The sequence below is a fragment of the Heloderma suspectum genome, chromosome 4, assembly GCF_057233095.1.
Source record: "Heloderma suspectum isolate Gila_16-S chromosome 4, 16-S_ref, whole genome shotgun sequence".
In the NCBI taxonomy this organism is placed as follows: Eukaryota; Metazoa; Chordata; class Lepidosauria; order Squamata; family Helodermatidae; genus Heloderma; species Heloderma suspectum.
The window spans coordinates 16,279,221-16,307,187 of NC_139461.1; the positions used below are offsets into that span (position 1 = coordinate 16,279,221).

The 27,967-nt window shown below is 46.8% G+C and overlaps 2 protein-coding genes across 3 annotated transcripts in view; both read left to right on the plus strand.

Annotated features, from left to right (window-relative positions):
- Positions 1 to 27,863, plus strand: LOC146346578 (cytochrome P450 2C19-like). Of its 2 annotated transcripts, XM_084848732.1 has the most exons (9): positions 1,325 to 1,557; positions 7,860 to 8,022; positions 8,778 to 8,927; positions 11,644 to 11,804; positions 13,834 to 14,010; positions 22,029 to 22,170; positions 25,249 to 25,436; positions 25,711 to 25,852; positions 27,104 to 27,863. In XM_084848732.1, exons 1-9 carry the CDS (start codon positions 1,378 to 1,380, stop codon positions 27,283 to 27,285), a joined length of 1,485 nt encoding a protein of 494 aa, XP_084704858.1. In that variant the 5' UTR covers positions 1,325 to 1,377; the 3' UTR covers positions 27,286 to 27,863. The 2 variants fall into 2 exon arrangements, with proteins under 2 accessions (XP_084704859.1, XP_084704858.1); XM_084848733.1 differs by lacking the exon at positions 7,860 to 8,022 and having other exon boundaries at positions 1 to 1,557.
- LOC146346576 (uncharacterized) overlaps positions 1 to 27,967 on the plus strand; it is a 78,216-nt gene that overhangs the window by 43,854 nt on the left and 6,395 nt on the right. The gene's annotated exons all lie outside the window — the stretch shown is intronic.

Sequence of the window (27,967 nt, forward strand, 5' to 3'; positions counted from 1 at the left end):
TCCTGTTCCTGTATTTCTTTTTTATTTATTTATAAATAGCAATAAAGGCAGTTTACAGCAATAAAATACATAAACACTGTTAAAATATTAAAAGTAATAAAAACGTAACAACAATAAAAACAACGATGGAAGCCAACAATAACACCAGCAACACTGTTAACAGCAGTAACAGCAACAATATCAGTCATACCACAAGATGGCCAAGGTAAAATAATATGTTTTCAAGGCCTTTTTAACAGTCTGCAATGACAAAACATGGCTGACCTCAGATGGCAGCTTGTTCCAAAGGCGTAGGGCCACTGCAGAGAAGGCCCTCTTCCATGTGATCACCCACCTGACTGCTGCAATGGGTGGGCAAATGAGAAGGGCCTCTCTTTCTGATCTTAAAGTGTGGGTGGGCTGATATGGGTGAAGGCGGTCCTTCATGTAACTTGGTCCCAAACTATTTAAGGCTTTGAAGGTCAAAACCAGCATTTTGAACTGGGTTCAGAAATGCACCAGTAACAACTGCAGCTGGTGCAGTATAGGCATTATGTGATCAAATTGCCTCGCCCCCATCAATACTCCAGCAGCTGCATTCTGCACACGCTGGAGTTTCTACCATCTTCAAAGGCAGCCCCATAGGCTTTGCCTATGGGGTGTTATAGAAATGAAATGAATAAGAATAATTTATCTTTATGGGTTTTTTTCCATAGAAAGATCAAGCGGGGATGCTACTTCAAGACACACTCCCCATCCCCAACAAACACACAGAACATCTGCACATAGACAGAACAGGAAAAACTTAAATCTTTATTTTTGGACTTCCCCTGATTATGTTTGATCAGGCTGGGTTATAGCTGCAATTGTGCTGTACCTTCTGTCTTTTGCTGATGTTTGCTGTTTTGTGGAACTCTTGCTGCTTTTATTACCGCATCAGTTTTTTTACAAAATGAATTTCATTATCTGTATTTTATTGTTGGACATCACCTTGAGACAGCTCCTGCCCTGAAAGCCAGCCTAGACATATTTTAAATAAATAAAAATTTCTATCAGGCAGGTACAACACTGGCATGGATCAAATTCCATCTCTCCCATCCATTGCTTTTGCCCACAGCAGGAACAGGCTGTGCACAGCAAAAACACAGTTAGAATTGCCTTGGGAATCAATCAATAAACACAGAGTGAAGTCCAGAGAATATCATGTCAAGACAAAGCTGATCTGCTTAATGCTTAATCTTATTTACTCAGAGAAATCAACAATTCCCATTGGCTAGCATGCACCCATAGCTGGGCTTCACGGGGTACATAGAATAATATAAGGTTAAGATCACGGATCACAAATGAACTTCATCACGGTAGTCTCCAGGGTGGTTCCACTCACGGCTGGCCACTGCTATGGAGCCTTTGGGGACACTAGCACTGTTCCTGGTATTCTGTATCTCTTGCCTTCTTTTCCTTGCAGTCAGGAGCAGGAAGCCCGGAAAGCAGAACCTGCCACCTGGCCCATTTCCTCTGCCCATCGTAGGGAACATTCTGCAGGTGAAGACAAACAACTTGCCTCAGAGTCTCCATGTGGTAAGTTGAGGAATGTCATCCTCAACAGCCGTGAAACGTGTATGGGTATTACCCAGTCGCTAGTTTGCTTTCATTTCACTGCTTTGGCCAGAGATAATTGAGTTTCAATTTATTTCATTTCACAACCATTTCTGGTATTTTTACCTCGCTTGTGCCTTCTCCTCCTGGTGGTTGATTTATTTATTTATTATTGCATTTATATCCCGCCTTTATTCCTCTTGCAAGGAACCCAAGGCGGCTTACATTATCCTCCTCCTCTCCATTTTATCCTCACAACAACAACCCTGTGAGGTAGGTTGGGCTGAGAGTGTGTGACTGGCCCAAAGTCACCCAGTGAGCTTCCATGGCCGAGTGGGGACTAGAACCCGGATCTCCCAGCTCCCAGTCCAACACTCTTGCCACTACACCATACTGATTTATTCATACATAGTGCCATCATCATGCATGGCACTCTACAGAGCATAAGAGGACAGGCCTTTGCCCCAAGGAGATTACATCTAAAATTTGACATGGGGAAATGACAGGGGAAAGGCAGGGAACTGGAGGCAGAGGTTAACTAGGGATGGCTGTCACGGGGAAATCCTCTTCACTTCTGGCATAATGGATCCCTGTGGCGCCCCTGACTTGGTGAGCATTTGCAAGCCGAGTGGTGGGTCATCTCCTGAAACTCAGGACTTGCCAGCCTTTTTAAAATTTATTTATTTATTTATTATTAAATTTATTAATCTCCCATCTGGCTGGTCACCCAGCCACTCTGGGCGATGTACAACATACAATAAAACAGTTTAAACCAATAAAATTCTACAATAAAAACATTTTCTAAAATACCCTAACCCACCCCAAATGCCTGCCTGAACAACCACGTTTTTAATGCATGACGGAAGCTCATTAAAGAGGGGCCATGATGGAGTTCCCTAGGGAGGGAGTTCCACAGAGTGGGGGACACCACAGAAAAGGCCCTCTCCCTCGTCCCCACCAGTCTAGCTGTCCTGGCTGATGGGACAGAGAGAAGGCCATCCGAAGCTGATCTTGTTAAGCGGCCTGTCTGGTGCTGCTGGAGGCGCTCCTTAAGATAGGCTGGGCTGGAACCGTATAGGGTTTTAAAGGTCAAAACCAACACCTTGAATTTGGCCCGGAGAACAACTGGTAACCAGTGCAACTCCTTCAGCACTGGAGTGATGTGATCTTGCCGGCAGCTGCCTTTAATCAGGCAAGCCACCGCGTTCTGTACCAGCTGCAGTTTCTGAACCGTCTTCAAGGGTAACCCCACGTAGAGCGCATTACAGTAGTCTAAACGAGAGGAGATCAGGGCATGTACTACCGATGGGAGCAGATGGTTGGGAAGGAAGGGGCGCAGCCGCCGTATCAGATGGAGTTGATACAGTGCTGTCCGGCTCACAGCTGACACCTGAGCCTCCATGGACAGCTGGGAGTCTAAAATGACCCCCAGGCTGCGGACCTGGTCTTTCAAGGGTAGCCGTACCCCATTCAACACCAGGTCAACATCCCCTAGCCTCCTCTTGTCTCCCACCAAAAGTACCTCGGTCTTGTCAGGGTTCAGCTTCAGCTTATTCCTCCCCATCCAGCCACTCACTGTCTTCAGACATTTGGACAGGGATTCTACGGCCAACCTTGGTGAAGATTTGAATGAGAGGTAGAGCTGCGTGTCATCCGCATATTGATGACACTGCACCCCAAACCTCCTGATGATAGCCCCCAGTGGCTTCACATAGATGTTAAATAGCATCGGGGAGAGGATGAAACCCTGTGGCACCCCACAAGTGAGTGGCCACAGGTCTGAAACCTCCTCTCCCGGTGCTACCCTCTGGTACCTGACAGAGAGGAAGGACCGGAACCACCACAATATGGTGTGTCCAATGCCCAACCCCTCCAGGCGGTCCAGGAGGATACCATGGTCAACGGTATCAAAAGCCGCTGAGAGGTCGAGGAGAACAAGGAAGGAGTATTCACCCCTATCCAGAGCCCTCCTCATATCATCCACCAAGGCGACCAAGGCCGTTTCTGTCCCCTGCCCAAGCCTTAATTAAAAAATCTACCAGCTGTGATTTGTGCAAAATTGCAGTATCAATATTTACAGAAATCACAATTTGTTAAATCATGCCGTTAAATAGCACAATTTGCACAAAATTGCCAGCATAAATGGCCATTTATGCTGGCAATTTTGCACAAACTGCACTATTTACTGCTGCAATTTTGCACAAATTGCGATTTTCGTAAATATTTATACCTGCGATTTTGCACAAATCGTGATTTGTGCAAATTAAAAGAAGCAGACAACTGAGAGCTTGCCCAACTCGGCATGTATGGATTTGGGCAAGCCCAGGGATCTGCAATCCAGAGTCCAGGTGGGCAAGCTGGTGAAAACTCGCCAAGCTCTACTCCCCAACTGTTTTCCTCCAACCTTTCCTAAGGTTAACATGAAAGCAGTATGCAATTTTTTTTCAGTTACATGCAGTTAAGTTTAGTTACTTGAGGGTCATGCCAAATGATTCAAGGCACTCACTAAAAAAAATAAAAAAATGCCAAGGTCCATTCCCCCTCACCACCAACACCAAACTGTAGGAAGTTGTTAACAGTGTCTGTGTGTGTAAAAACAAACAGATAACACATGGACATCTGAAAATACCAAAGGGCAAAGAAAGTTAATTTCACATACATGCAAAACTTTTGTCAAATTCCCTCTTAGTTCCCTCAGTATGGAATCCTGTACCCAGACTGTGTGAACTGGCCCTTCTTCTTCTCTCTCTCTCTCTCTCTCTCTCTCTCCCACACACACACATACACACACACACACAGTGGCAGCAACACATCTCAAGAGTTTATTCTTCCAGACTAAGAAGAAAATTTGGAGAGCTGCCTGAAACTAGAACACCCAGGAATGCGTGGAGGAATAATCTCAAATCAATGATCCTCCAAATTCAAAAGTGCATTAGTAAGTTAGAGTACTGCTGATTTTGTGGGGTCCCACCCCCAAAACACCCCTTTGGACTTTTCTAATGGAAAAGGAACCACTTTATCCAGGAAGAAAATTGAGGGAAAGAAGAAATAAGTTAATGGATAGACAATACTAGTTACTGAAGAGGCTCAAAGTGGCAAGGAAATGCATTACCCCTTGGGAGGAATTGGCAATAGCAAGAACTGGGCACTTTGGGAGTGTGAAGGCAAAGCCTCAAGGCTGTCAGTTGATGAAAGGTTTCAGGCTGACAGGCTGAAATCCTAGATCCAGGGAAGAATCCAACTGGGCACTTGCGGTGCCAGCAATTCTCTTCCACCCCTCTGATTCTGTTGCACAAGCGGTGGGTCTGACCAATTCCATTGCAGGAGGAGCAATTGCACAACAGCAATTTAGTGCTTATTTCTTTCTTTCTTTATTTACTAATTTACTTATTTCATTTCTATACCGCCTGATAGCCAATGCTCTCTGGGCAGTGTAAATTCGGTCCTGTTTAACCTCAGAACTTGCACCAAAGGGGTCCGAAGCACCCCGGTGGGTAACCAAGCTAATAATCCCAACAGGCAGACATCACTACAGACAAAACTGTAAATTGAAATCTATTCAAGGCTTTATTTCAGAAAAATACAAAATAAAGCAAGTGGCACTGGTGGTTATATGTGCATTAGAAAAGTTCTCTACAATTACAGGGAAACATAATGCAATAATAGAAGATTAGTCAAGAGAATTACAATTGCCAAAGCTGGTATTATGAACTTGGCCAATAAAATAATGGCTTGAGCTTCTGCCATTGTTATGACTCCTCCTTCCAACTTTCTCCAGTTTACTACTTGCAGTTCAAAGCTAAACTAAAACAACCTAAACTAAGTGTTAACCCTCCCATCACCTCCTCCTGCATCTTACTTGAATACAATAGCTATACTAAAGCATTACTAAGTTCTTCTAGGCATATGAAGAACAGAGGTAGGGCTCAGAGTGATAGGAAAACCCAAGACGTGGAAATAATTCCATTTGCCACTTCTGATGATGGGATTCCAAATCCCCTCCTCAGAAATAAACTCCAAGTCTCCAGCTTAGAAAGCACTCTAAGTCCTAAACTCAGAAATAATTCTATGTTCTACTTTCAGAAAATATCCTAAGTTCCAAAGTCTAAGAGTCGAAAGAGGTCCATAGTTACCCAAATCCTTGTGTCTGGTGGCACAGCAGAAAAAGTGAAGTGAATTGGAGGCAGCAGGAACCAGAGCAACAAGGAGCTCTCATTACCTATACTTGTATACCCCTCTCCTGGTCAAAGGTGGGGCCAAGGAGCAATGAGACAATCATCTTCCAAACAAAATGGAGTGCAGGTGGTTAGAGCATTTGCTCACCAATCAGAAGCAAGGTGTGTCATCTATCTCCCACAATTTCATGTGTCTGGGGAACATGTCTGGCACCATTACAAATGGGTTACTTTGAAATGACTCAAAATATGACCCAAAGTCTGCCATCTGGGCATGTTATCTTGACTGACTCATTTCTCTCTGGTATATCTTCTTTGAACTCTCAGTCATCTTTGGCCATTTTTGGTCATATGAGCCCAAACACCTCCTCCTAGTTGTCGCTCGTGCTCAGGGCTACACTTCCCCACTCAACTAGCATCGAGTACTTTTCCTCCTCGTAGTAGGCATCGGAGCATGCTCAGTTCTTCTGTTCATCTCCCTTAGACACTCTGCCAGCACATCGTGGCCTTGAGCAAGCTCGGTGAATCCGCTTGTAGAGACAGCTGCATTTTTTTTCCCTCAAAGACAGTCCTGCAAAATCTTAGTTAGAGTCTCAGTTAGTGAAATAATATCATTTACCATAGAATCAAACTTCAAGGTCTTCTCGCCCAGGGGTCAAGAGTCTAGACTATAAAACTGGTTATGATCCTCGTCTCTTTTAGGGGCTCTTCTTGTACATCTCTCCAAACCCTGACTCAGGTCCTTCTACCATTCCAGATCAGATCAGCCATCTTTACTCATTGTTAACCCTTTTAATACCAGATTAGCAGGAAGTTCACAACACTCCCTAGAGGAAGCACTGAAACGAGCAGAAACACCCATTTCTCAATCGGGGCAGGCTGGCCGAGATGCCTTATGTGGTCCCCGCTGACCTGCTCTGTTCCAGAAATTAGTGCTTTCATCCATTTACTGCTTCATGCCCTAGAAGCAATAAATCTTCCTTCAACAAGCTGTGGGTCCCAGTTGCAGATAGGAATTGGTAGGGCATGGCAAAAGCTTACGTACACCATTGGATTCTGCCCCCAATGGGATTTGCTTTTGAGTAGACATGCATAGGATAGTACTGGTAAATCAGTTTAATGGAAATAAATGTTCATAGCACCGAGACATCAAGGCTGATGCTTTTCTTTCTGGAGGTACTGAAATAAGTTTGTGCTAAAGTATTTTTAGCGATGTCATGAGTGCATGGGTTGATCCTGGTGGTCCCACACACCCAGACCCCTAGACCCCTCTTGCTGATCCATGGGGCACTGAAAGACCCGGCTGCCAAGCAACCCAGAGCTTGGCCAGCAGGTTGGAGTGGTGCAGAAGACTCGTCCTACCTCTGCATCTGTCAAGGAAGCCCTTGACAGCTGTCAGGGGAAGGAGGAGCCTTGCAGCCCCAAGTGCTCTAGCCCTCTCCTCCTGCATAAAGCACAATGGTTCGAGTGCTGGAGTCCTTGGCACACAGAGGAAGGTTGGCTCACATTGCTTAGGGGATGGAGTGAGCAGGGAGGCTCGCTGAGCAGGTCCGGGCTGTGCAAGCATGGGGGGGGGTCATCAAGCTCCCCCGCACCCTGGACAGAGGTGAGTCCATCCATCCCTAAGTATTTTAAATAAGCAAAAATGGCTGCTTGAGAAGAGATGGAAAGACTTGTATTTCAGCCTGACAAAGCACATGCTGTTTTTAATTGGTGGTGAATGTCTTCCCACATCCATGGACTTCCTTCTGAATTGGAGACTAATTGCTCTCCCTCAGAATATCACAGAATTTAGCCCTACAAGCTGACCAGGGCCTTGTTATGCCTGCTCCCCACTTTCCAAAGTGGTGAAAACATCCAGGGGCAGCAGTGCTCTCAGGTTTAGTTTCCTGGGTAAATGCTGGTCAAAAACAAACTGAAATGAATTGGCCATATGTCCATAGTGGAAGAAAGCAGGCACTGCTACAGCAGTTGGCAGAACGTGTATAACTCTCACCCATTTGGATGCGTCCCCACCTTCTGCTTCCACCTGGGAACACTCAGTGCTCCCTCTACCTCCAAAACTGCTGAACTCTTGTTTAATGTGCTTCATTATTTGTCTTTCCTCAGCTAAGTGAGAAGTATGGCCCTGTGTTTACACTGTTTTGGGGAGCAGAACATGTTGTGGTGCTCTACGGCTATGATGCAATGAAGGAAGCCCTGATTGACCGTGGAGATGAATTTGCAGCTAGAGGAAGCCTGCCAATAATTGACAAAATCAACAAGGGGCTAGGTATTTGATGCTGGTTCTGGGGATGGGTAGGGATGTGTGAGGATTTTGCATCAGTTCAGTTTTGAAAAGAATTTACCAAAATTGGTAAAGCTCTCCACATTTGGGGCGAAAGTACTTGAGGTTAAGGAACATCAGATGTGGGAGAAACAAAAATGGATGGATATTTCTATCCAGGGTCAGGGCTTTGAGTGCTTAGCTCTTAGAAATCTGGTTTGCATCCTTGTGTGCTGAATTATGGTCACCACTACCATTCTCTGATAAGCTTCCCATCTTTAACAGCTACATAGCAGACATGTACATCATGGTCCTTCCCATGCTGGGAATAGCTGTACCAACTGAATTTGGCTTGTGCAGATGGGTGAGGATTTCATTTCAGTTCGTTTTTGATAAGGATTTAGCAAAATCCATGATGTTCCTCATACTCAAGAGGGAGAACGAACGTGAGATTTTAAAAATCTGAAACTTGGAGAAAGTGAAACTGACAGATTCAACCATCCCTAATGGGCAGTAGGAGGATACATATATTGGTGAGAAGAATATCGAGCTGGTGTTCAATTAACAAGGAAGCACCAAGACTCCAAACCTCTGGTTCATTTGGCATCAATAATAAAGGATCCCTGTGGTTCCAAGCTCCTCCAGTCCTCCTTCCCCTCCCCCTCCCCCTTCCCCTCCTCCTCCACCACCAACACCACCACCATCACTCTTCCCCAGCCCCAGTCTGTCCCTTCATTTCAACCGCCTCTTCCCTTTCCCAGGAATTATATCCAGCAATGGAGAGAGATGGAAGCAGCTCCGGCGTTTTACCATCACCACTCTGCGTAAATTTGGAATGGGAAGGAAAAGCATTGAGGAGAGGGTCCAGAAAGAAGCCCAATGTCTGACGGAAAGGTTCCAGGACACACATGGTGGGTAGCTGCTGCCCATCATCTCCTTAGGTTTAGTTAAGCAAGCAGCCTGCCTTAAAGGCACCTCCTTCCACCCCTGCACTGTGTTTCCTTGGGATGCGGAAGAGTTTCTTTCAGTTCACTTTTGGATACGGACTAAGCAAAAAATCACACATCTTTTATTAATATGTGAACCAGAACACAGTTATCCTCTGGTATTCACATTTCTCAGAATTAGCTGTGATGGGGATGAAGTCAAGGGGCAATGAGCGGCATAATTAGCTAGCTGCAGTGATGCTGAAGGTGGAGGAGAAAGTGAACGTGAAGAGAGAGAGAACAATTACAATGCGGAACTGGGCTGGGACATCTTGCAGCACTGAGTAGAACAGAGCACACTCTCAGTGATGACAAAAGATCACCCCAATCTAAGGACAAAGGAGCTGTCTGCCTAGTAACGTGGTGTCCTACTGATGAGGCCTTGCAAAGCCCTCCACCCAAGTCTGGTATGAGCATCACTGCTTAATTGGAGGGCAGAGAAAAGGCCTCCACATGGCCTCAGTGGTGGTGCCTGGAGCCAAAGTCGCTCCTCCTTATGAATAGATGGACTCACCCTTGCCCAGGTTCGCCAGACACTTGTCTCTGCCCACCCCTACTTGCAATGCCATGAGAGCTTCGGTGCAGCCTGGGAAGGGCCCGATGAAGCTGTGGGGCTCCCCATCCTCCCTAGCAAGCCACCATTGTGTGCAACAGTGGCTGTTCATGAACTTCCAGGTAGGTAATGTTGCATACTTGACAGCCACGAAGTTCCCTTTTACGCAACATTACAGGCGTGAATGCTCCATTCTCACCTGTAATGCTGTGCAAAAAGGGCCTTTTCAGTGCCATGTACACTCTGTTTCCTAACTGGAGGTGGCCAAGCAGCCACTGTTCCAACCATGATGACTCACTAGGTCAGATGTGCAGCTGCCAGTCAATGAGCATGGGCTGCTCATTGAGTGGGGTCCAGGACGGTGGAAAAGGGGGAGTACTTTTGACTCCACACATACACACTCCATGGACTCTTGTGACATCCCTACTGCTTCTTGAAAAATAGAGATGAACTATTGGGAGTCAGGAACCTTTTCTCTGATCTACTGCAAGCGATCCAGTAGTTTACTGATAGAGCCCTGCCTACTTTCTGCCAACCCCTGATGTTAGGTACCAACCTCAGGAAACTGTACCTGTCTTAGTCTTGGGCTAGTTCCATATGACTGCCTCTTCCAGGTGACTGTCCCTGCTCAGGTGCTTCACCCAGAGCCTTGGTATTTTCTGTCAGGAGGTGAAACTGGCTGTGGTATCACTGTGGAGATTTGCTACTTGTTTGTAAGGATTGTACTTGTTTGCCAATCCTTGTCTGTTTGTTTTTTTGTTGATGTTAAAGCAAACCCATCTAGTCATTAACTTTATGTGGCATACAGTAAAATAACAAATGGCCTCAGAATCATGTGTTATTGTGCAAAAACCTCAGATTTGCCACACAAAGCTAAGTTCAAGGTGCTTGGTTTAAAGTACACGCCAAACAAAGTGTCAATCAGACCTGCAATGTTTGCATGTGGGTGACCTATCTCAGTGGTAAGCTGATTTATTTCAAGAGCCACAGCTGATAAAGCCACAATCCAAGTCCAAACCAACTACATATCCTGAATGGAAAAGGGACCACATGCAGGCTCTCTTCCCCCCACACCCCAAAGAAATCCAGGTTCATATGGGCTGTAAGAGGGAAGAACATAAGAGCCTGGCTGGATTAGACCAAGAGTATATCTAGTCATAGCTTAGAGGACATACTTTGCATGCAGGAAGTCCCAGGTTTGATCTCCAGCATCTCCAGTAGGGGTAGAAAAACTCCTGCCTGAAACCGTGGCGAGCCGCTGCCAGTCAGTGTCAACAGTACTGGGCTCGATGAACCAACGGTCTGACTCAGTTTAGGGCAGCACCCTATATCCGCATGGTGGCCAATCAGCTGCCTGTGGGAATCCCACAAGGAGGACATGAGTGCAATATCACCATCCCACTCATGTTCCTCAGCAAGTCATGCAGGTACTATTTCAGTTATTATGGGATTATTTATGCCAAAGGACAACCATTTGGGCAAACAACTGGGTGTGTTTAGCCTTGAGAAGAGAAGACTGAGGGGAGATATGATAGTGCTCTTCAAGTACTTGAAAGGTTGTCACAGAGAGGAAGGCCAGGATCTCTTCTCAATCATCCCAGAGTGCAGGACACGGAATCATGGGCTCAAGTGACAGGAAACCAGATTCTGGCTGAACATCAGGAAAAACTTCCTGACTGTTAGAGCAATACGCCAATGGAACGAATTACCTGGGGAGGTGGTGGGCTCTCCCATGCTGGAGGCGTTCAAGACGAGGCTGGACAGCCATCTGTCAGGGATGCTCTGACTTGGATTCCTGCACTGAGCAGGGGGTTGGACTCAGTGGTCTTATAGGCCCCTTCCAACCCTACTATACTATTCTATGATTCTAATTTGCTGACTGGAACCTGCATAACTCTAGCATTCTCTCAGGTGACATGGGGGGGGGGGAGATTGAGGCCTACAGAACTGGAAGCCATCCAGAATTATTTGTAAAACATACACGAGACAGAGAGTGAGTTCCCTGTCTGACTGAGGCTACCAGCCAATGTTGCCTTTGATTGCTTTAAAGATGGACTGGGGCTGTATTATTCTTTTTTTCACTTTCAGGGAAGCCCTTTGATCCAACCTTCCTGATCAGCTGTGCCCCCTCCAATGTCATCTGTGCCATTGTCTTTGGGAAACGATATGAATACAATGACAAGAAGTTTCGAGCCTTTATGGCCTTATCAGACAACAACTTCCAGCTTTCATGCTCAGCTTGGGGACATGTAGGTGCCATCCTCCAGCCAAAGGCCCTTTTCATGTAGTCTAAAATTTACTTTTGCATGGAATATTATTATGGATTTTATGTATAGAGTGCCTCACCAATTTATTTATTTGTTTGTTTATTTAGTTGTTGTTGTTGTTGTTGTTGTTGCAGCATTTATACCCTACCCTTTAGCCAAAATGGCTCCTAGAACAGCTTACAAAGATAAGTAACATGACAGTCCCTGACCTCAAGCTTACAATCTAAATTTAAATCATTACAGACATGCAATAAGAAATAGAAAGGGAGGAAGGATGCATATAATTAAGATTGTTTTAAAAGCCTATTTGAAGACATGGTGATAGTGACAGTTTACTTCCTCTTCCTCTCCTGCTCACAGGGCAGTGGGCTGGAATGGCTTTGGGGGGGTGGGGTGGATTCCTGAAGAACAGGAATTTTGCTTTGTGTTTGGGTATCACTGCAGGCAGGCTACAATTTACACATCACACCAGTAGAGGCAGGTGGCTACGATGTCCGTGGAGCAGTGAATCCACTCCAGGTTTTAGTCAGAACCTGTCAGAACTCTATAGGAGCTATGCAAGGTCCCTTGCATTTCTGACTGCTTCTGACTGAAACCTGGAGCGGAGTTACCGTTCCACTGACATCAGAGATACCAGACTCCACTGCATCACACCTTCATCCTAAAAGGGTGTTCTCATCTAGAAAGAGTCTCCTTCTTCTTTTGTGTTCAAGCATGGCTTCCTGTACTATACTAAGTAGTACAGAATAAGGATGCAATGAACAAGAAAAAGAAAAGATAGGACTAGAATTCTGATATCTTCATCCATGACCTTTGGGAGAGAGATGAGTGACAGTCTGGGTGTTCAGTTTTCAGGAGAACAACATTGGATCTGAATAGGGATGGCGCAGGTGCCCGACTGGGTCTGGGAGTCCATCAGACTCCCATCCACTCATCCCTCCCCCCCAAATCCAGCTCAGCCAGCAGCTGCCCCTGCCTGCTGAGCCACACGAGCAGCTGGGACTTTCTGGACCCGTCCACCTAGGGATGGATGAATCCATCTCCATCTGGGGTTGGGGAGAGCTCAACAGGCTGCCCCCCCCCCAGCTCTCGTGGCCTGGACCAGCACACAAGCCTCCCTGCTCACCCGCCTGCCCACTAAGCCATGTGAGACACCCCTCCTCTCTGCCATCTTCCAGACAAAGGATGGAAGTTGGCACCATCCTCCTCCCGAGGAGGCCAGGGTGAGAGCGCTGGGGGGCCACCGAGGCCCTTCCTCCCCACATCAGCTGTCAAGGGCTTCTTTAACAACCATCATGGGAAGGAAGGATCTTGGTGCAGCCATCCCCCAGTGCTCTCGCCCTGGCCTCGTCCCGAGGAGGCCAGGGCGAGAGTACTGGGGTGCCATGGCACTCCCATCCACTTGCTGAGCTCTGGGGCACTCGATGCTTGGATCCGTCAGTGCCCCAGGACTCAGTGAGCGGGGTCCATATATGAAAATATAGAGCCCCATCTTGCGCAAAAGATGGCAGCTCTCATGGAGGAGTGGGCAGCTGTGGCACACTCCCAGACAGCTCTCCGAGCCCTACAGGGGCTCACACAGCTGGGTCATGCGGGTTAGTGGCTGTGGGGGCTGCTCAAGCACCCACTGATCACAGACTCCAGGGAGTCTGTCCATCCCTAGCTCTGAATATATATATATATATATATATATATATATACACACATACATACACACACACACACACACACACACACACATACATACACATACACATATACACACACACATATATGAAAAATACCCCCAATGTTTGATGTCTCAGGCTGGGACCCCCATTGTGTCCTTGTGTTAGAATGGGTGTGTGCACTTGCTCCTCCAGAATAAAGGACCTCCGGCCATCCAAATGTATTTGAGATGCAGAGCCAATTGGCTATGGCCTGATATTGACATTCAGTTTATCTGCAGCTGCCCCATCAAAAGAGAGAATTATTGGAATTGATGATGTGTCTCTTCTGCTGTTCCCTTTAGCTCTACAATCTTCTCCCCTCTTTCATGGACTACATCCCTGGGCCTCACCACAGAGTGATGAAAAACAGTGCAATGCAGAAAGAGTTTGTTTTAGAGGAGTTTAAAGAGCACAGGACTACTCTGGACCCCAGCACACCTCGGGATTTTATTGATTGCTTTTGCATTAAAATGGATCAGGTAAGGCAAAACCAAAGAATCGTCAAGACAGTGTATCCGACACCTGAAGCTTCCCTAACAAAGCCTTGCCTAGCCTGTTTGAGAAAACTTCCAAGGTAGGAGATTCCTTGGCCTTCCCTTTGGACAGCTTTCCCTGTGGCTGATGTTTCTTGTAGTCAGGAAGTTCTTCTTCAACATTAAGGTTAGTTGAGGGGTGCACACCTTTTTAGGCCCTTAGGGCCACATCTAGGGTATACTTCAGGGCTGGGAGCTGTAGATGCAGACACATCCACATATGAAAGTAATTCTTGCCAATCTGAACACAAAACACAGCACAATTCTATGCATATCTACTCAGACGTAAGCCCAGTCCAACAGGTTTCAGGGAGTGGTCCACATTGGGGTAACGGGGATGGGTGAGAGGAGGCTTTTTTTCAGGGAGAACCCAATTCTTATCTTCAATCACTGACTGGAGATAAGAGTGATTTATAAGGCATTTTTAAATACACTGTTCTTTAAATGCCTTTAAATTTTAAAGGTATGGGTATTTTAAGTTGAAATATACTGGTCTTTAAATACTTTTAAAAGTATTTAAAGAGCAGGGTATTTTAAGTTTAAATGCCTTTAAATTACTCTTATCACTGATTACTCATCAGAGATAAGAACAGGGTTTTCACAGCTTAGAGTTGAAGAAAGCTTCCCCGCCACATCTCCCTGTTTATTCTCCCAGTACTGCCAATAACACTGTTTCTTTCCGTGCCGCAGGGACCAAGTGGGTGGAGGCTGCTGCACAACCACAGTCTAGGGCTACATGTCACCCGCACACCACAGGTTGTGCACACCTGCTGTAGTCGAAAGTAGGGATGTCCAGTCTCAGCAAGGCAGAGCCCTGCCCGGAGTTGGGCTCTGGGAGACAGGAGAGCTGACTGTCAGTTTAAGTGGACCACACCACAGATACATCATCAGAGCCAGGCAGGGGTTAAGATCCAAGAAAGCTTAGATGGTGCCATGGAATCACAGAAGCCATTCTAGCAGGCTTGCAAGAGGAACAGAATGCTGGGGTCTCCGGGGGTGAGGCTAGGGATGAACAGATCAGACTCTTATAGAATCATAGAATCACAGAATAGTAGGGTTGGAAGGGGCCTACAAGGCCATCGAGTCCAACCCCCTGCTCAGTGCAGGAATCTAAGTCAGAGCATCCCTGACAGATGGCTGTCCAGCCTCGTCTTGAAGGCCTCCAGTGTGGGAGAGCCCACCACCTCCCTAGGGAATTGGTTCCATTGTTGTATTGCTCTTACAGTCAGGACGTTTTTCCTGATGTTCAGCCGGAATCTGGCTTCCTGTAACTTGAGCCCATTATTCCATGTCCTGCACTCTGGGATGATCGAGAAGAGATCCTGGCCTTCTTCTCTGTGACAACCTTTCAAGTACTTGAAGAGTGCTATCATATCTCCCCTCAGTCTTCTCTTCTCAAGGCTAAACATGCCCAGTTCTTTCAGTCTCTCCACATAGGGCTTTGTTTCCAGTCCCCTGATCATCTTTGTTGCCCTCCTCTGAACCCTCTCCAGTTTGTCTGCATCCTTCTTAAAGGGTGGTGCCCAGAACTGGACACAGTACTCCAGAGGAGGCCTAACCAGTGCTGAGTAGAGGGGAACTAGTACTTCCCGGGATTTGGAAGCGATGCTTCTATGAATGCAGCCCAAAAGAGCATTTGCCTTTTTTGCAGCCACATCACATTGTTGGCTCATATTCAGCTTGTGATCGACAACAATTCCAAGATCCTTCTCGCTTGTAGTGTGGTTGAGCCACGTATCCCCCATCTTGTAACTGTGCATTTGGTTTCTTTTTCCTAAGTGCAGAACTTGGCATTTGTCCCTGTTAAATGTCATTCTGTTGTTTTCTGCCCAGCGCTCCAGTCTATCCAGATCACTTTGAATTTTGTTTCTGTCTTCCAAAGTATTAGCTATCCCTCCCAATTTGGTGTCATCTGAAAATTTGATCAGCATTCCCTGCACCTCCTCCTCCAAGTCATTCATAAAAATGTTGAAGAGCACTGGGCCCAGGACTGAGCCCTGCGGTACCCCGCTCGTTACCTCTCCCCAGTTTGAGAAGGTCCCATTGATAAGCACTCTTTGAGTCCGATTCTGTAGCCAACTGTGGATCCACCGGATCGTTGTTTCATCTAGCCCACTTCGAGCTAGTTTGCTCATCAGGATATCATGGGGCACTTTGTCGAAAGCTTTGCTGAAGTCGAGGTATATGATGTCTACAGCATTCCCATGGTCTACAAGGGAGGTTACTTGATCAAAAAATGAGATCAGATTTGTCTGGCAGGACTTGTTTTTGACAAATCCATGTTGGCTTCGAGTAATCACGGCATTGTTGTCAAGGTGCTTCCAGATGGATTGCTTTATGATCTGCTCCAAAATTTTCCCAGGGATTGATGTCAGACTGACTGGTCTGTAGTTCCCAGGTTCCTCCTTTTTACCCTTTTTGAAGATAGGGACAACGTTAGCCCTCCTCCAGTCATTTGGCACTTCCCTCGTCCTCCATGATTTCTCAAAGAGAATAGACAGCGGTTCTGAGAGTTCTTCTGCCAGTTCCTTTATGACTCTAGGATGCAGTTCATCTGGCCCTGGAGATTTGAACTCATTCAAAGTAATGAGGTGTTCCTTGACCATATGCCTGTCGATCTCAAGCTGCAATCCTGCCCCTTCAGCCTGTACTTTGCCTTTGCCAGGGGGGTCATAGACCCTCTTTTGGGAGAAGACTGAGCCAAAGTAGGAATTGAGCACCTCTGCCTTTTCTTTGTCATCTGTTATCGTTTTGCCATACTTGTTTAATAGCTGAACCACCATTTCTTTCCTCTGCCTTTCACTATGCATGTAGCTGAAGAAAGCCTTTTTGTTGTTTTTAACATCCCTTGCTAACCTCAGCTCATTCTCAGCTTTAGCCTTCCTGACGCCATCTCTGCAATTCTGTGCTATCTGCCTGTACTCTTCCTTTGTTACTTGGCCTTCTTTCCACTTCCTATATGTGTCCTTTTTTGTTTTCAGGTCATCCCTAAGCTTTTTGTGAAGCCACATCGGCTTCTTCTGTTGTCTTCCACCTTTCCTTCTTGTTGGAATTGCTTGTGACTGTGCCTTGAGAATTTCCTTTTTTAAAAGCTCCCACCCATCTTGGACTCCTTTTCTCACTAGCATCGCTTGCCATGGGACCTTACTGATCATTGTTCTGAGTTTATGAAAATCAGCTTTCCTAAAATCCAGGATACGCTTTTGACTACACTCGGCTTTTGCTTCCCTTAGAACCAAGAACTCAAGTACAACATGGTCGCTTTTCCCCAGAGTTCCTATAACTGCTACTTTATCCACTAAGTCATCTCTGTTGGTTAGGATCAAGTCAAGGATAGCCGATCCTCTAGTTCCTTCCTCTACTTTCTGTAGGAGGAAGTTATCCGCCACATAAGTCAGGAATTTCCTGGAGGGGCCATGTTTTGCAGAATTTGTCTCCCAACAAATATCGGGGAAATTGAAGTCCCCCATTACTACTACATCATGCTTCCTTAAAACACTGGCTATTTGCTTTTCAAAAGTTTCATCCTTGTCTTCTCCTTGATTGGGTGGCCGGTAGTAGACTCCGACCACCAGGTTCCTTTTATTCTTTGCTCCATTTATTTCAACCCAGATGCTCTCGATGGGGCTGCCAAGGTCATCCTCCTGTATTTCTGTGCAGAGATATGTATTTTTCACATACAGTGCAACCCCGCCTCCCTTTCTGTTCTTCCTGTTCTTTTTGAACAAGTTATATCCTTCCATTGCTGTATTCCAGTCATGAGAGTAATCCCACCAAGTCTCAGTTATACCTATCAGGTCATAATTTCCCTCTTGTATTAAGAGTTCAAGTTTGTTCTGTTTGTTTCCCATACTCTGGGCATTAGTATATAGACATCGAAGACAATGTGCTTCATAGTCTGGCTTTCTTCCTACATGTGTCTGAAGACTATGATTGGGCGCTATCAGAGCTGTTCTCTCCATTGCAGTGCATGAGCCTATGTCCATTGTTACCCCCAACATTACATCTCCCTTCCCCGTAGGATTCAGTTTAAAGCCCTCCTGATGATGTTCTTCATGCTGTGGCCAAACACAGTCTTCCCAGCCTTTGTGAGGTGCAACCCATCCCTAGCCAACAGCCCATCTTCCAGGAAGTATAGCCCGTGGTCCCAGAATCCAAATCTCTCTCGTAGGCGCCACATTTGTAGCCAGTCATTCACCCAGAGTATTTTTCGTTCCCTTTCTATCCCTCTTCTAACTACTGGAAGGATGGATGAGAAAACTATCTGGGCCCCAAAGTTCATGAGTTTCCTTCCCAAAGCTTCAAAGCCTGATGTGATCTCTTCGTAGCTCCGGTTGGCGGTATCATTTGTTCCCACATGGATGAGAAGAAAGGGATACCTGTCAGTGGGCTTTGTGAGTGCAGGCAACCTTTCAGTCACGTCTCTAATCTGTCCTCATGGGAGACAACATACCTGGCAAGCCCATGGGTCTTCGCGACATACCTGGGTCTTGATCCCACGCAGCAAGGAGTCTCCCACTACTACCACTCTTCTCTTCTTCTTCTTGTAGGCCTGGGTTTCATCGCCTCTGTTTGACTGACCTTTAGCCTCTTGCTCACTCTCATGCAGGTTCCCCTGTGATTCTTCCTCTGCAGGCTGTCCTCCAGTCTCATCCGCAAGTACTTGGAATCGGTTCCACAGCTCCACTGCTTCCACTGGTGCAGAGTGGCGTCTAGTTCTTCTTCTCCTAACTGTCACCCTTTTCCAAGGAGTATCCTCTATTCCATTTTTCTTCACCTCAGCATTTCCCACTGCCTCATCTTGCTGTTGCTCTTCAAGCTTCTGGTCTGCCCTTTGCTGCTGTAGTTCCCCCATTCTATCCAAGAACTCTTCGTGTTCTCTTATTCCCTGGAGGGTTGACAGTCACCACTCCAGTCCACTTTTTCCTCCAGCAGCGTGATCAACTTGCACTTGTTGCAGGTGTAGGCTATGTTGTTCTCAGGCAAGAAAACAAACATTGCACACACTTTGCAGGTCACCACCACTGGAGAGTCTTGTCCTTCCATAGCCTCTTTTCCCTTTTTGTGTCTAGCTTTGTGATTGTTCTAGACTAGCCTGTGCCTGCTCCTCTACTCAGTAGAGGTTAAAAGCAGAGTCCCACTGGTGTGAAAGTGTGTGTTACAAGACAAATAAATGGAAAAAAGTTAGTTAAAATAAAAAATAAAAATAATTTAAAAAAATGTTAGGGGCCTCCCCCTTGACCTCCCCTGCCGAACTCCCCTGGCCAACTCCTGTTTGCTCCCCCTGTTCGCTCGCTCTCTGGGAGCTTGCCTGCTTCTGTAGTCCCTGGACCAGCTGGAGCAGCTTGCTCTGCTCTGCTCAACTGGGAGGCGGGAAACAGACTGAAGCTTCCCGCCCAGTCAGCTGCTGGGAGTACTCAGGCCACACCCCTCCAATTCAGTTGGAGCTCTCAGAAGCACCTGGTGAGCTCACAGCCAATCAGAATGATAAAAGGCAGCCCTCTGGGCTTCCTGCAACCCACTTACCTCTTAGCCTCTGTCTCCTCTGTCTCCTCTACCACTGCAACTCCCCTGGCTAACTCCTGTTTGCTCCCCCTGTTCGCTCGCTCTGTTCGCTCGCTCTCTGGGAGCTTGCCTGCTTCTGTAGTCCCTGGACCAGCTGGAGCAGCTTGCTCTGCTCTGCTCTGCTCAGCTGGGAGGCGGGAAACAGCATCACTTCATTCGTAACTAGGGATGGATGAAAGGGACTTACCTCATCCTGCAGCTCACTTCGTGGTGGGGGGGAGGCGCTTCGGTTCTCCCCCCAAACTTCAGGCGAGGGGGGGGAGGCGCCCTGCCTTGCCCAGCCGAAACTCAGGCTGGGTAGGAGCACCCCGTCTACCTGGCCGCGAAAAAAAAAGTAAAACACACACACACACACCCGTGATAGGCTACGTAACGATTTACGTAGCCTATCACGGCTAGATTTCCAAAGTCAGCCGTGATAGGCTATGTAAATCGTCACGTAGCCTATCACGGGTGACTTTCAAAAAAAAAAAGCACGTACGCAAATGGCGGTTCCCATGGGGACCGCCATTTGCGTTCCTTATTTTGGCACGTCTAGTCTACGTAAAGATTTACATAGACTACGGTGAAAATAAGGGCAACGCAAATAGCGTTCCCTTATTTTCGCCGTAGTCTACGTAAATCTTTATGTAGACTAGACGTGCCAAAATAAGGAATGCAAATGGCGGTCCCCATGGGAACCGCCATTTGCGTTCCTTATTTTGGCACGTCTAGTCTATGTAAAGATTTACATAGACTACGGCGAAAATAAGGGCAACGCAAATAGCGTTCCCTTATTTTCGCCATAGTCTACGTAAATCTTTATGTAGACTAGACATGCCAAAATAAGGAATGCAAATGGCGGTCCCCATGGGAACCGCCATTTGCGTACGCGCTTTTTTTTTTCAAAGTCACCCGTGATAGGCTACGTGACGATTTACATAGCCTATCACGGCTGACTTTGGAAATCTAGCTGTGATAGGCTACGTAAATCGTTACGTAGCCTATCACGGGTGTGTGTTGGTTTTTTTTACTTTACTTTTTTTTTTTGCAATGGGAGACCGGCCGCCGCCCCCGCCGAAACACCGCCGAAACGCCGCCAGGATCCGCCGCCGAGAGGGACATTCGCCGAAGTTAAGTCCCATCCCGGGGGGGGCGGGGGGCTGGCGGAGAATTTCCCCAACACTGTAGGGGGGCCAAATGCGTCAGCACTCGGCCTCCCGAAGATTCGTGGAGAAATTCTCCGCCAACCCTATTTGTAACTCCCATTTCCACATTGATCTGTGTTTGTTTAAAATAAAACATCCACACAAAAAATCATCAACATTTTATATGTATTTCAATCTAAAAATACACATTTTATAAACCTCCATGATAATTTTTTATTTTATTTATTTAAAACAGTCGTATCCCACCCTATATCATTAGGATCTCAGGGCAGCATACAGATAAAATCAATTTAAACAGTGTAAAACAATAAATAAATTAAATAGCTAAAAACATATTAAATCATTAAGCTAGCTAATACCAATTTAAAACTTCAAACTTCTTTGGGAAGTTACTTTTCTTTTAGTCTCACCAGGTTGCCTTCTAATAAATTAGTGTTTTGTGACCACACATGTCCACCACAGCAGCCATTTTAGGAATGGTCAACCCCCCATGGCAGCCCTTTTGTGAGAGTGCCCATGATACTCTCAAAATTCCAAATATGCCCATCAACCCAGAAAAGCTAGACACTGCTGCTCTGGTTCATCCTTACAGGAGCTGTCTAGGACCACCCCCATTAATAATCTTTGTCACCCCCTTCTATTGTTTGGAAGCTTGTCCGCATCACCTTCATGGGTCATAATTGTTGTGCCCAGGATCAAATACAGCCCTTGTTCTGCAGGGGGTGACTACTTCATCTTTGCAAAAGATTCCCTAAATGTGATGCCCCAAAATGGAATCAGTGTTTTCTGGCTGTCCATCAGACCTTTTTGTTCATGTTCGGTTTAACACCTCTTAATCCAGCCTTATAGAAAGTACGAGCAGCTAAACTATTTTTCTGCCCACACACAACAACAGTCCAAAGGGGGAGGGAACTAGGTGCCAGCAATTTCTCACCTTAACAAATACCCCATACTTGAGCAAGGTGCTTGAGTGAGTGTTTGCTGTGCAACACCAGGCATTCTTGGATGAGATTGATTATCTGGATCAATTTCAGTATTGTTTTAGGCCATGTTCTAACACACAATGGGCAAACATGAAGACCTCTTTAAAAAATAACTTTAAAAATCCTATGATTTGTAATCCTGTATTCCTGGTAGGATGTATTTAACTTACTAGTTTTATTTTTTTGTTGATTCTTATGTTGTTCCAATATAACATTTTCTTGAGCATAATTATATTGACTCTCTTGATTGTGCTACATGTTTCTCCAGGAGAAACAGAATGGTGCCTCTGAGTTCAGCATTGACAATTTGGTCATCACCGCCCTTGACTTGTTTGAGGCAGGGACCGAGACAACCAGCACCACACTAAGATACGGGCTCTTGATTCTCCTGAAATACCCAGAGATACAAGGTATAATAAATCCTGCTTCTGCATAGGGGTGTATGGATTCCTCACTGTCTGTTCTGGTGGGGAATCCATGGGGGGGGGGAGGTGATCCGTTCCTCCCCCCCAGAATCCTCCAGAGCAGATCCGCTCCACTTGGATTCTGGGGGGGGGACCGGCTTGGGGGCTTGGGGGCCACTTACCTTCCCTCCTGCCAGCCAGGGCTGTTTGCATCCTCCCTCTTTCTGCCGTTTGCCATGTCTTTAAAAAAAAGGCGATCAGCAGGAGGTGCTGATAGACTTAGAACACATAGACTTATATGCAAGATTCATGACCCTATTTGCGTATAAGTCTACGGACACATCCTCGCGATCGCCTTTTTTTTTAAAAGACATGGCTATTGGCAGGGACAGGGAGGAGGCAAACGGCTCTGGCTGGCAAGAAGCAGCCGAGTGCCGCTCTGCCTCCAGTCCTCCTGGAGCAGAGGTAAGTGTTCCCAATCCGCTGTGGATTCCTGAGGCCGGATTCCAAAGAATCTGGCCTCATCTGAATCCACAGCAGGTTTCTCTGACATCCCTACTCCTGCATCCCACAGTCTCAATTAAGTTCCCTTTTCACCTTTCAGCTAGCAATCGACAGACTCGCCTCCTCCCGGTTTCATCGGGCACTCACTGTGCTGTTGCCACACACACACACTCCCCGCTTGCCACGCAAGCCACTGGAACACCCAATGAGTGCCCAGCAAGAGCTGCCTCCCCCCCCCCGTGCTCTTAGTGAGCAGCCATTTTGCATAAAAATGGCAGCTCAGGGGTTTCCGGGTATGTAACATTCCAGGCAAAAATGGACCATTCACACCTGTAACGGTGCATAAATGCCCCCTTTACGGCTGCCATTTATGTAACATTAGATACCCAGGAAACCCTGAGCCATCATTTTTATGCAAAATGGCAGCTCAATAAGGGGACAGACAGCCTCTGGTTGCTCATGTCCCATGCAAGTGCTCAGTGAGCGGGCCCAGTAAGTGGGGTCTGGGAGGCTGAGTGGAATGGGGGGTTAGTCCATCGGATTCCACCCCCTTCTCAGACTCCCGTGACATCCCTACCTTCAGCTTCTCCATGTCAAAACAAAGTCATCAGATCAACATGGGATGACAGTTTAGCTGCCCTGAGTGACTCCATACAGACTTGTATTGTGAAGTTGGGATGACGTAGGGCAGGGGCTTACAAACCTTTTTGGCCGGTGGGCACATTTTGAATTTTGGGAGAGTCTCATGGGCACAATCACAAAATGTCTGCCATGGGGATGAAATGGGGCATAGTAGCACATGAAATGTGGAAAACAAGTGCTTAAGACAAAAAGATGAGGAACAGGAAATAGGGATGGATGGGCGCCCCCCTCATCTGGGTTCTCCGGGACCCTGCCTAGACCATGCCTCTGCTCGCATGCCCCCAGACCTGCACTCAAGCTCCACGCCTGCTCACCATGCCACCTGCACTCACCCGGGCCCATCCTTCTGCACCACAATCACCATGTTGTGAAAAAACATGATGATCGCAAAAATGTGCACATAGACTTACACGCAAAATGGCTCCACAAATTGCCCATATACGCAACATTATACTCATAAATTGGCTATTTACACCTGTAATCTGGCGTATATGGGCTAGGGATGGTGGAGAATTGCTCCCCGAATCTTTGAGGGGCCGAGCGCCAACGCATTCGGCCCCCCAAAATCGGCAGTGAAATTATCCGCCCCCCGCCCCCCCCCGGGATGGGACTTACCTTTGGCGAATGTCCCTCCCGGCGGCGGGTCCTGGCAGCGGTTCATCGGACTTTCATCAGGGGCGGCAGCTGGTCTTCCGACTGGCTGCCGCCGCCGCCGCCATTACAAAGTGTAAAAAAAAACAACAACCCCGTGACAGGCTACGTAACGATTTACGTAGCCTATCATCGCTAGATTTCCAAAGTCAGCCGTGATAGGCTACGTAAATCGTTACGTAGCCTATTACGGGTGACTTCGGGGAAAAAAAAAAGCATGTACGCAAATGGCGGCGGCCTATGGGCGTCGCCATTTGCGTTCCTTATTTGGTCCCGGTAGTCTACGTAAAGATAAGCCTACGGCGTAGTCTACGTAAATTTTTACGTAGACTACCAGGATCAAATAAGGAACGCAAATGGTGGTGCCCATAGGCCACTGCCATTTGCGTACGCGCGCTTTTTTTTTTCCAAAGTCACCCGTGATAGGCTACATAACGATTTACGTAGCCTATCAAGGCTGACTTTGGAAATCTAGCCGTGATAGGCTACGTAAATCATTATGTAGCCTATCACGGGGTTGTTGGGTTTTTTTAGACTTTGTTTCACGGCCGGGGAGACGGGGCGCTTCTCCCCGGCCTGAATTTTGGCCGGGCGAGGCGGGAAGCCTCCCCCCCTGGCCTGAATTTCAGCCGGGCAAGGCGGGATGGCTCCCCCCCCTCACCTGAACTTCGGGGGGAGAAGCGAAGCGCCTCCCCCCCACCGCGAAGCACCCCTGCGAAAAGGTAAGTGACTTTCGTACATCCCTAATATGGGCAATTCACAGTGCCATTTTGCATGCAAGTCTATGTGCACATTTTTGCGACCACCATGTTTTTTCACAACATGGAGATCATGGTGCAGGAGAATGGGCCTGGGTGAGTGCAGGTGGCTCAGCAAGCACGGGGGGGGGGTGTTTTCGAGCAGGGGCAGGGGCTCGGTGGGACTGCATTGGGCGGTGCAGGCACAGGTGGTCTGCTGGATGTCCGGACTGAAAAAAGGCGCCCTCATCATCCCTAACAGGAAAGCTTATCAGAAGAAGTGAGGTGCCACAACTCTTTTTAACTTCCTTCCTTCATTTATTGCATATTCTGATTCCCTGTTTACCGACAGATAACTGGGGCTGAGGCACAGCATTTGGCTATGGTGATGAGCTACACCAGTTACTGAAATGGGATCAGAATATTCAAACCACTTAATGTACAATGTGATATGAAATGTTGGTTGTACCTTCAATGGCATTGGAATGATTTCTATGAGGTTTCCCGACTGTTAGTGCAGTGATGCTCAATTTCATTCATCCTATTACAGAGAAAGTATGTGAAGAGATTGACCGAGTAGTTGGCCGAACACGAAGTCCTTGCATGGCTGATCGTGGACAAATGCCTTACACAGATGCTGTCATTCACGAGATCCAGAGGTTCATCTCCCTCATCCCACTGAATCTTCCCCATGCAGTGCTCAGAGACACTCCCTTCAGGCAATATGTCATCCCAAAGGTTGGTTTTCAAGAGCCATAGTTCCTGTGCAAGCAATGGAATTGGCTTAGCCCATTTCTTAAAGGCTTATAGCAGGGATGGGAAATATCTAGCCCAAGGGGTTCCCCATCCAGAGAGTTCTGCTGTTACCTCTCTCTTTTGAGGGGGGAGGGGGGACCTTTCAAAACACAACATATTTGCCCCACTGACATCAGTGTGCAACTGCAGAACAGCACACCATGAGGAGTTTATGATTCGGTGATGAGTTCTCCAACTCCTTCTTTACTCTCCCAAGGGCACCACCATATACCCTGTTCTGCACTCTGTGCTGCACGACAGCAAAGAATTCCCAAATCCTGGACAATTTGACCCACAGCATTTCTTGCATGATGATGGCACCTTCAGGCAGAGCAACTTCTTCATGCCCTTCTCAGCAGGTAAAATCAGCCCTCCCCATTGGGTAGCATCTACTGGAATTGCTACCCCATTCCTGGACAACACAGGTCTTTCCAGTCTCCCTAATATTTCTTTATTGAGGAAGTACAGTGTCAGCTCCTCCTTGCTTCCACCCACACTGGAATGGCACACTGACTCTGACACATGGACTGCAGAAGAGTAAAGAGAACTCCTAGTTGGCTATGGTGGCTCATTCTGGGTTGGCCATAATGCAACACAGGTGGGATTCCATTGTCTTTTTGTGTGCGCACCATGTGTGCACACCATCACATTTGAAGTAGCTATGTGAACCTTTGACCACATTGATACATTGTGCACAATCCGTAGAGCCACAGCTGGGAATGTATGAGAATCTTCTTTGTTTTTGATCAGGGTTTACCCCCTTTGCACTTCCTGGACTGAACACATACTCAGACACAATCTTTGGTGGATGTCTGTACATTTCCAAGCTTGCAATGTGATTCACGGACCAAAGAAAAATATGTTCAACAGCATGCACACATTTGAAAAATGCACATGAAAACAAAAACATGTGTACTTCTGAAAAATGCATACAAATAGGCTTTAACCAATGGGAGATGAATGCATACATTTACAAAAAATGTGCACAATTGATGTCTACATTTGGAAAAATGCAGAGAAGAATACACAGAGATTTTCATGAGAATGGGATGAAGCTTCAAGGTGGAATTTGGAGAACTTCTGCAAGCTCAGGTTTTGCTGATTTGCACATCCCTAAGCCCAGAGCCAGTTGCATTCCTGTCCCGTTGACAGACTCAGGTTGACTCAACTCAGACACTTTCAATAGTCTTTCAAGAATCAATATGTCAAGGAGCACAGATCACATTGACCCAGACTAAAGTGTGTGTGTGTGTGTGTGTGTGTGACAGTGAGAGAGAGAGAGAGAGAGGGAAGAGGTGCTACCATCACTTTCCATGTGTAGTGCTATCCTATGCAAGACCTACTCATGTTTACTCAGAAGTACATTTCTCTGAGCTCAATTACACTTCCTTTTATGGTGCCCCAGAGAAGATGTGGCATAGGGTTCCCAGTTAATGGGGAACAGTGACCTGCAGAGCACTTTGCCCTTCCTTGTGACCATCAGAAGCAGAAGAAATTATGCAAAGGGTGATGCTCCAATGTTCCTGGAGCAACATATTTGCTGTATATGAGCTGGCATAACAGTTGAAGACGCTGTGTGATCTACTTTCCCTTATGCATCTCCCTTGCAGGTAAGCGGATTTGTGTGGGAGAAGGACTGGCCCGCATGGAGCTCTTCTTGTTCCTGACTACCATATTGCAAAATTTCACACTGAAGTCCTTCAGTGACCCCAAGGTCATCAATATCAGGCCTCAGTTAAGCGGCTTCATGAACTTCCCTCAGTCCTATGAACTCTGTGCTGTTCCACGCTGAAAGGTTGACTCAGGACTACCTGTGGCAACCATAAAACTCCACAGAGGTGTCATCCTGAATTCCTTGACTTTGTTTTATGGAAGGCTCTCTGTCCTGACTCCTGAGAGCCTAACACAAGAGGTATAAATATATCAGATTGTCCAGGAAGCCTGGAGAGGAAAGATGCAATTCCTAGACTACAGCAACTCCATCCTCCAAAACTCTCTAGTCTCTTCTGATGCTGAACTGAGTAACTAAGGGGGCATATCTGGGAGAGAACAACTCCTCCCATCTCCCCAAAACTAGATCTTAGTTATATATACCAAGTTGGCCTTCTCAGCCATAATTAAATCATGGATGAGGAAGATATTATTAACTGACTTGCATTTAACAAAAAACACCAGCATACCAGAGGCCAAGCTCCACAATTCTGAAGAGGGGATAGGCACAAGCTCTTATCCTCATCTGGCACAGTAACCCCTTGCCTACATACTCCCCACAACCCATATAGACCCTCCCCCCAGCCCTCCTTACATATATATCAGAATAAAGCACCTATTTTACCTGGGAGCTCAGATGTGCTGAGTTAGTACCCATGTACCTGTGTGTGATATTTTCCTTGACATTAACCTGATACCTTGACTCAAGCATCAAGGGGAGCTGGCTGAACTCACCCCCATCTGCACTGCATGCCACCTGCCAT

Excerpts from the sequence above, each read along its gene's own strand:
- LOC146346578 (XM_084848732.1), top strand. The coding sequence starts at position 1,378 with ATGGAGCCTTTGGGGACACTAGCACTGTTCCTGGTATTCTGTATCTCT. Across the intron at positions 11,805-13,833 it reads CATGCTCAGCTTGGGGACAT|CTCTACAATCTTCTCCCCTC; the intron begins GTAGGTGCCATC and ends TGTTCCCTTTAG. Across the intron at positions 14,011-22,028 it reads TTTGCATTAAAATGGATCAG|GAGAAACAGAATGGTGCCTC; the intron begins GTAAGGCAAAAC and ends ATGTTTCTCCAG.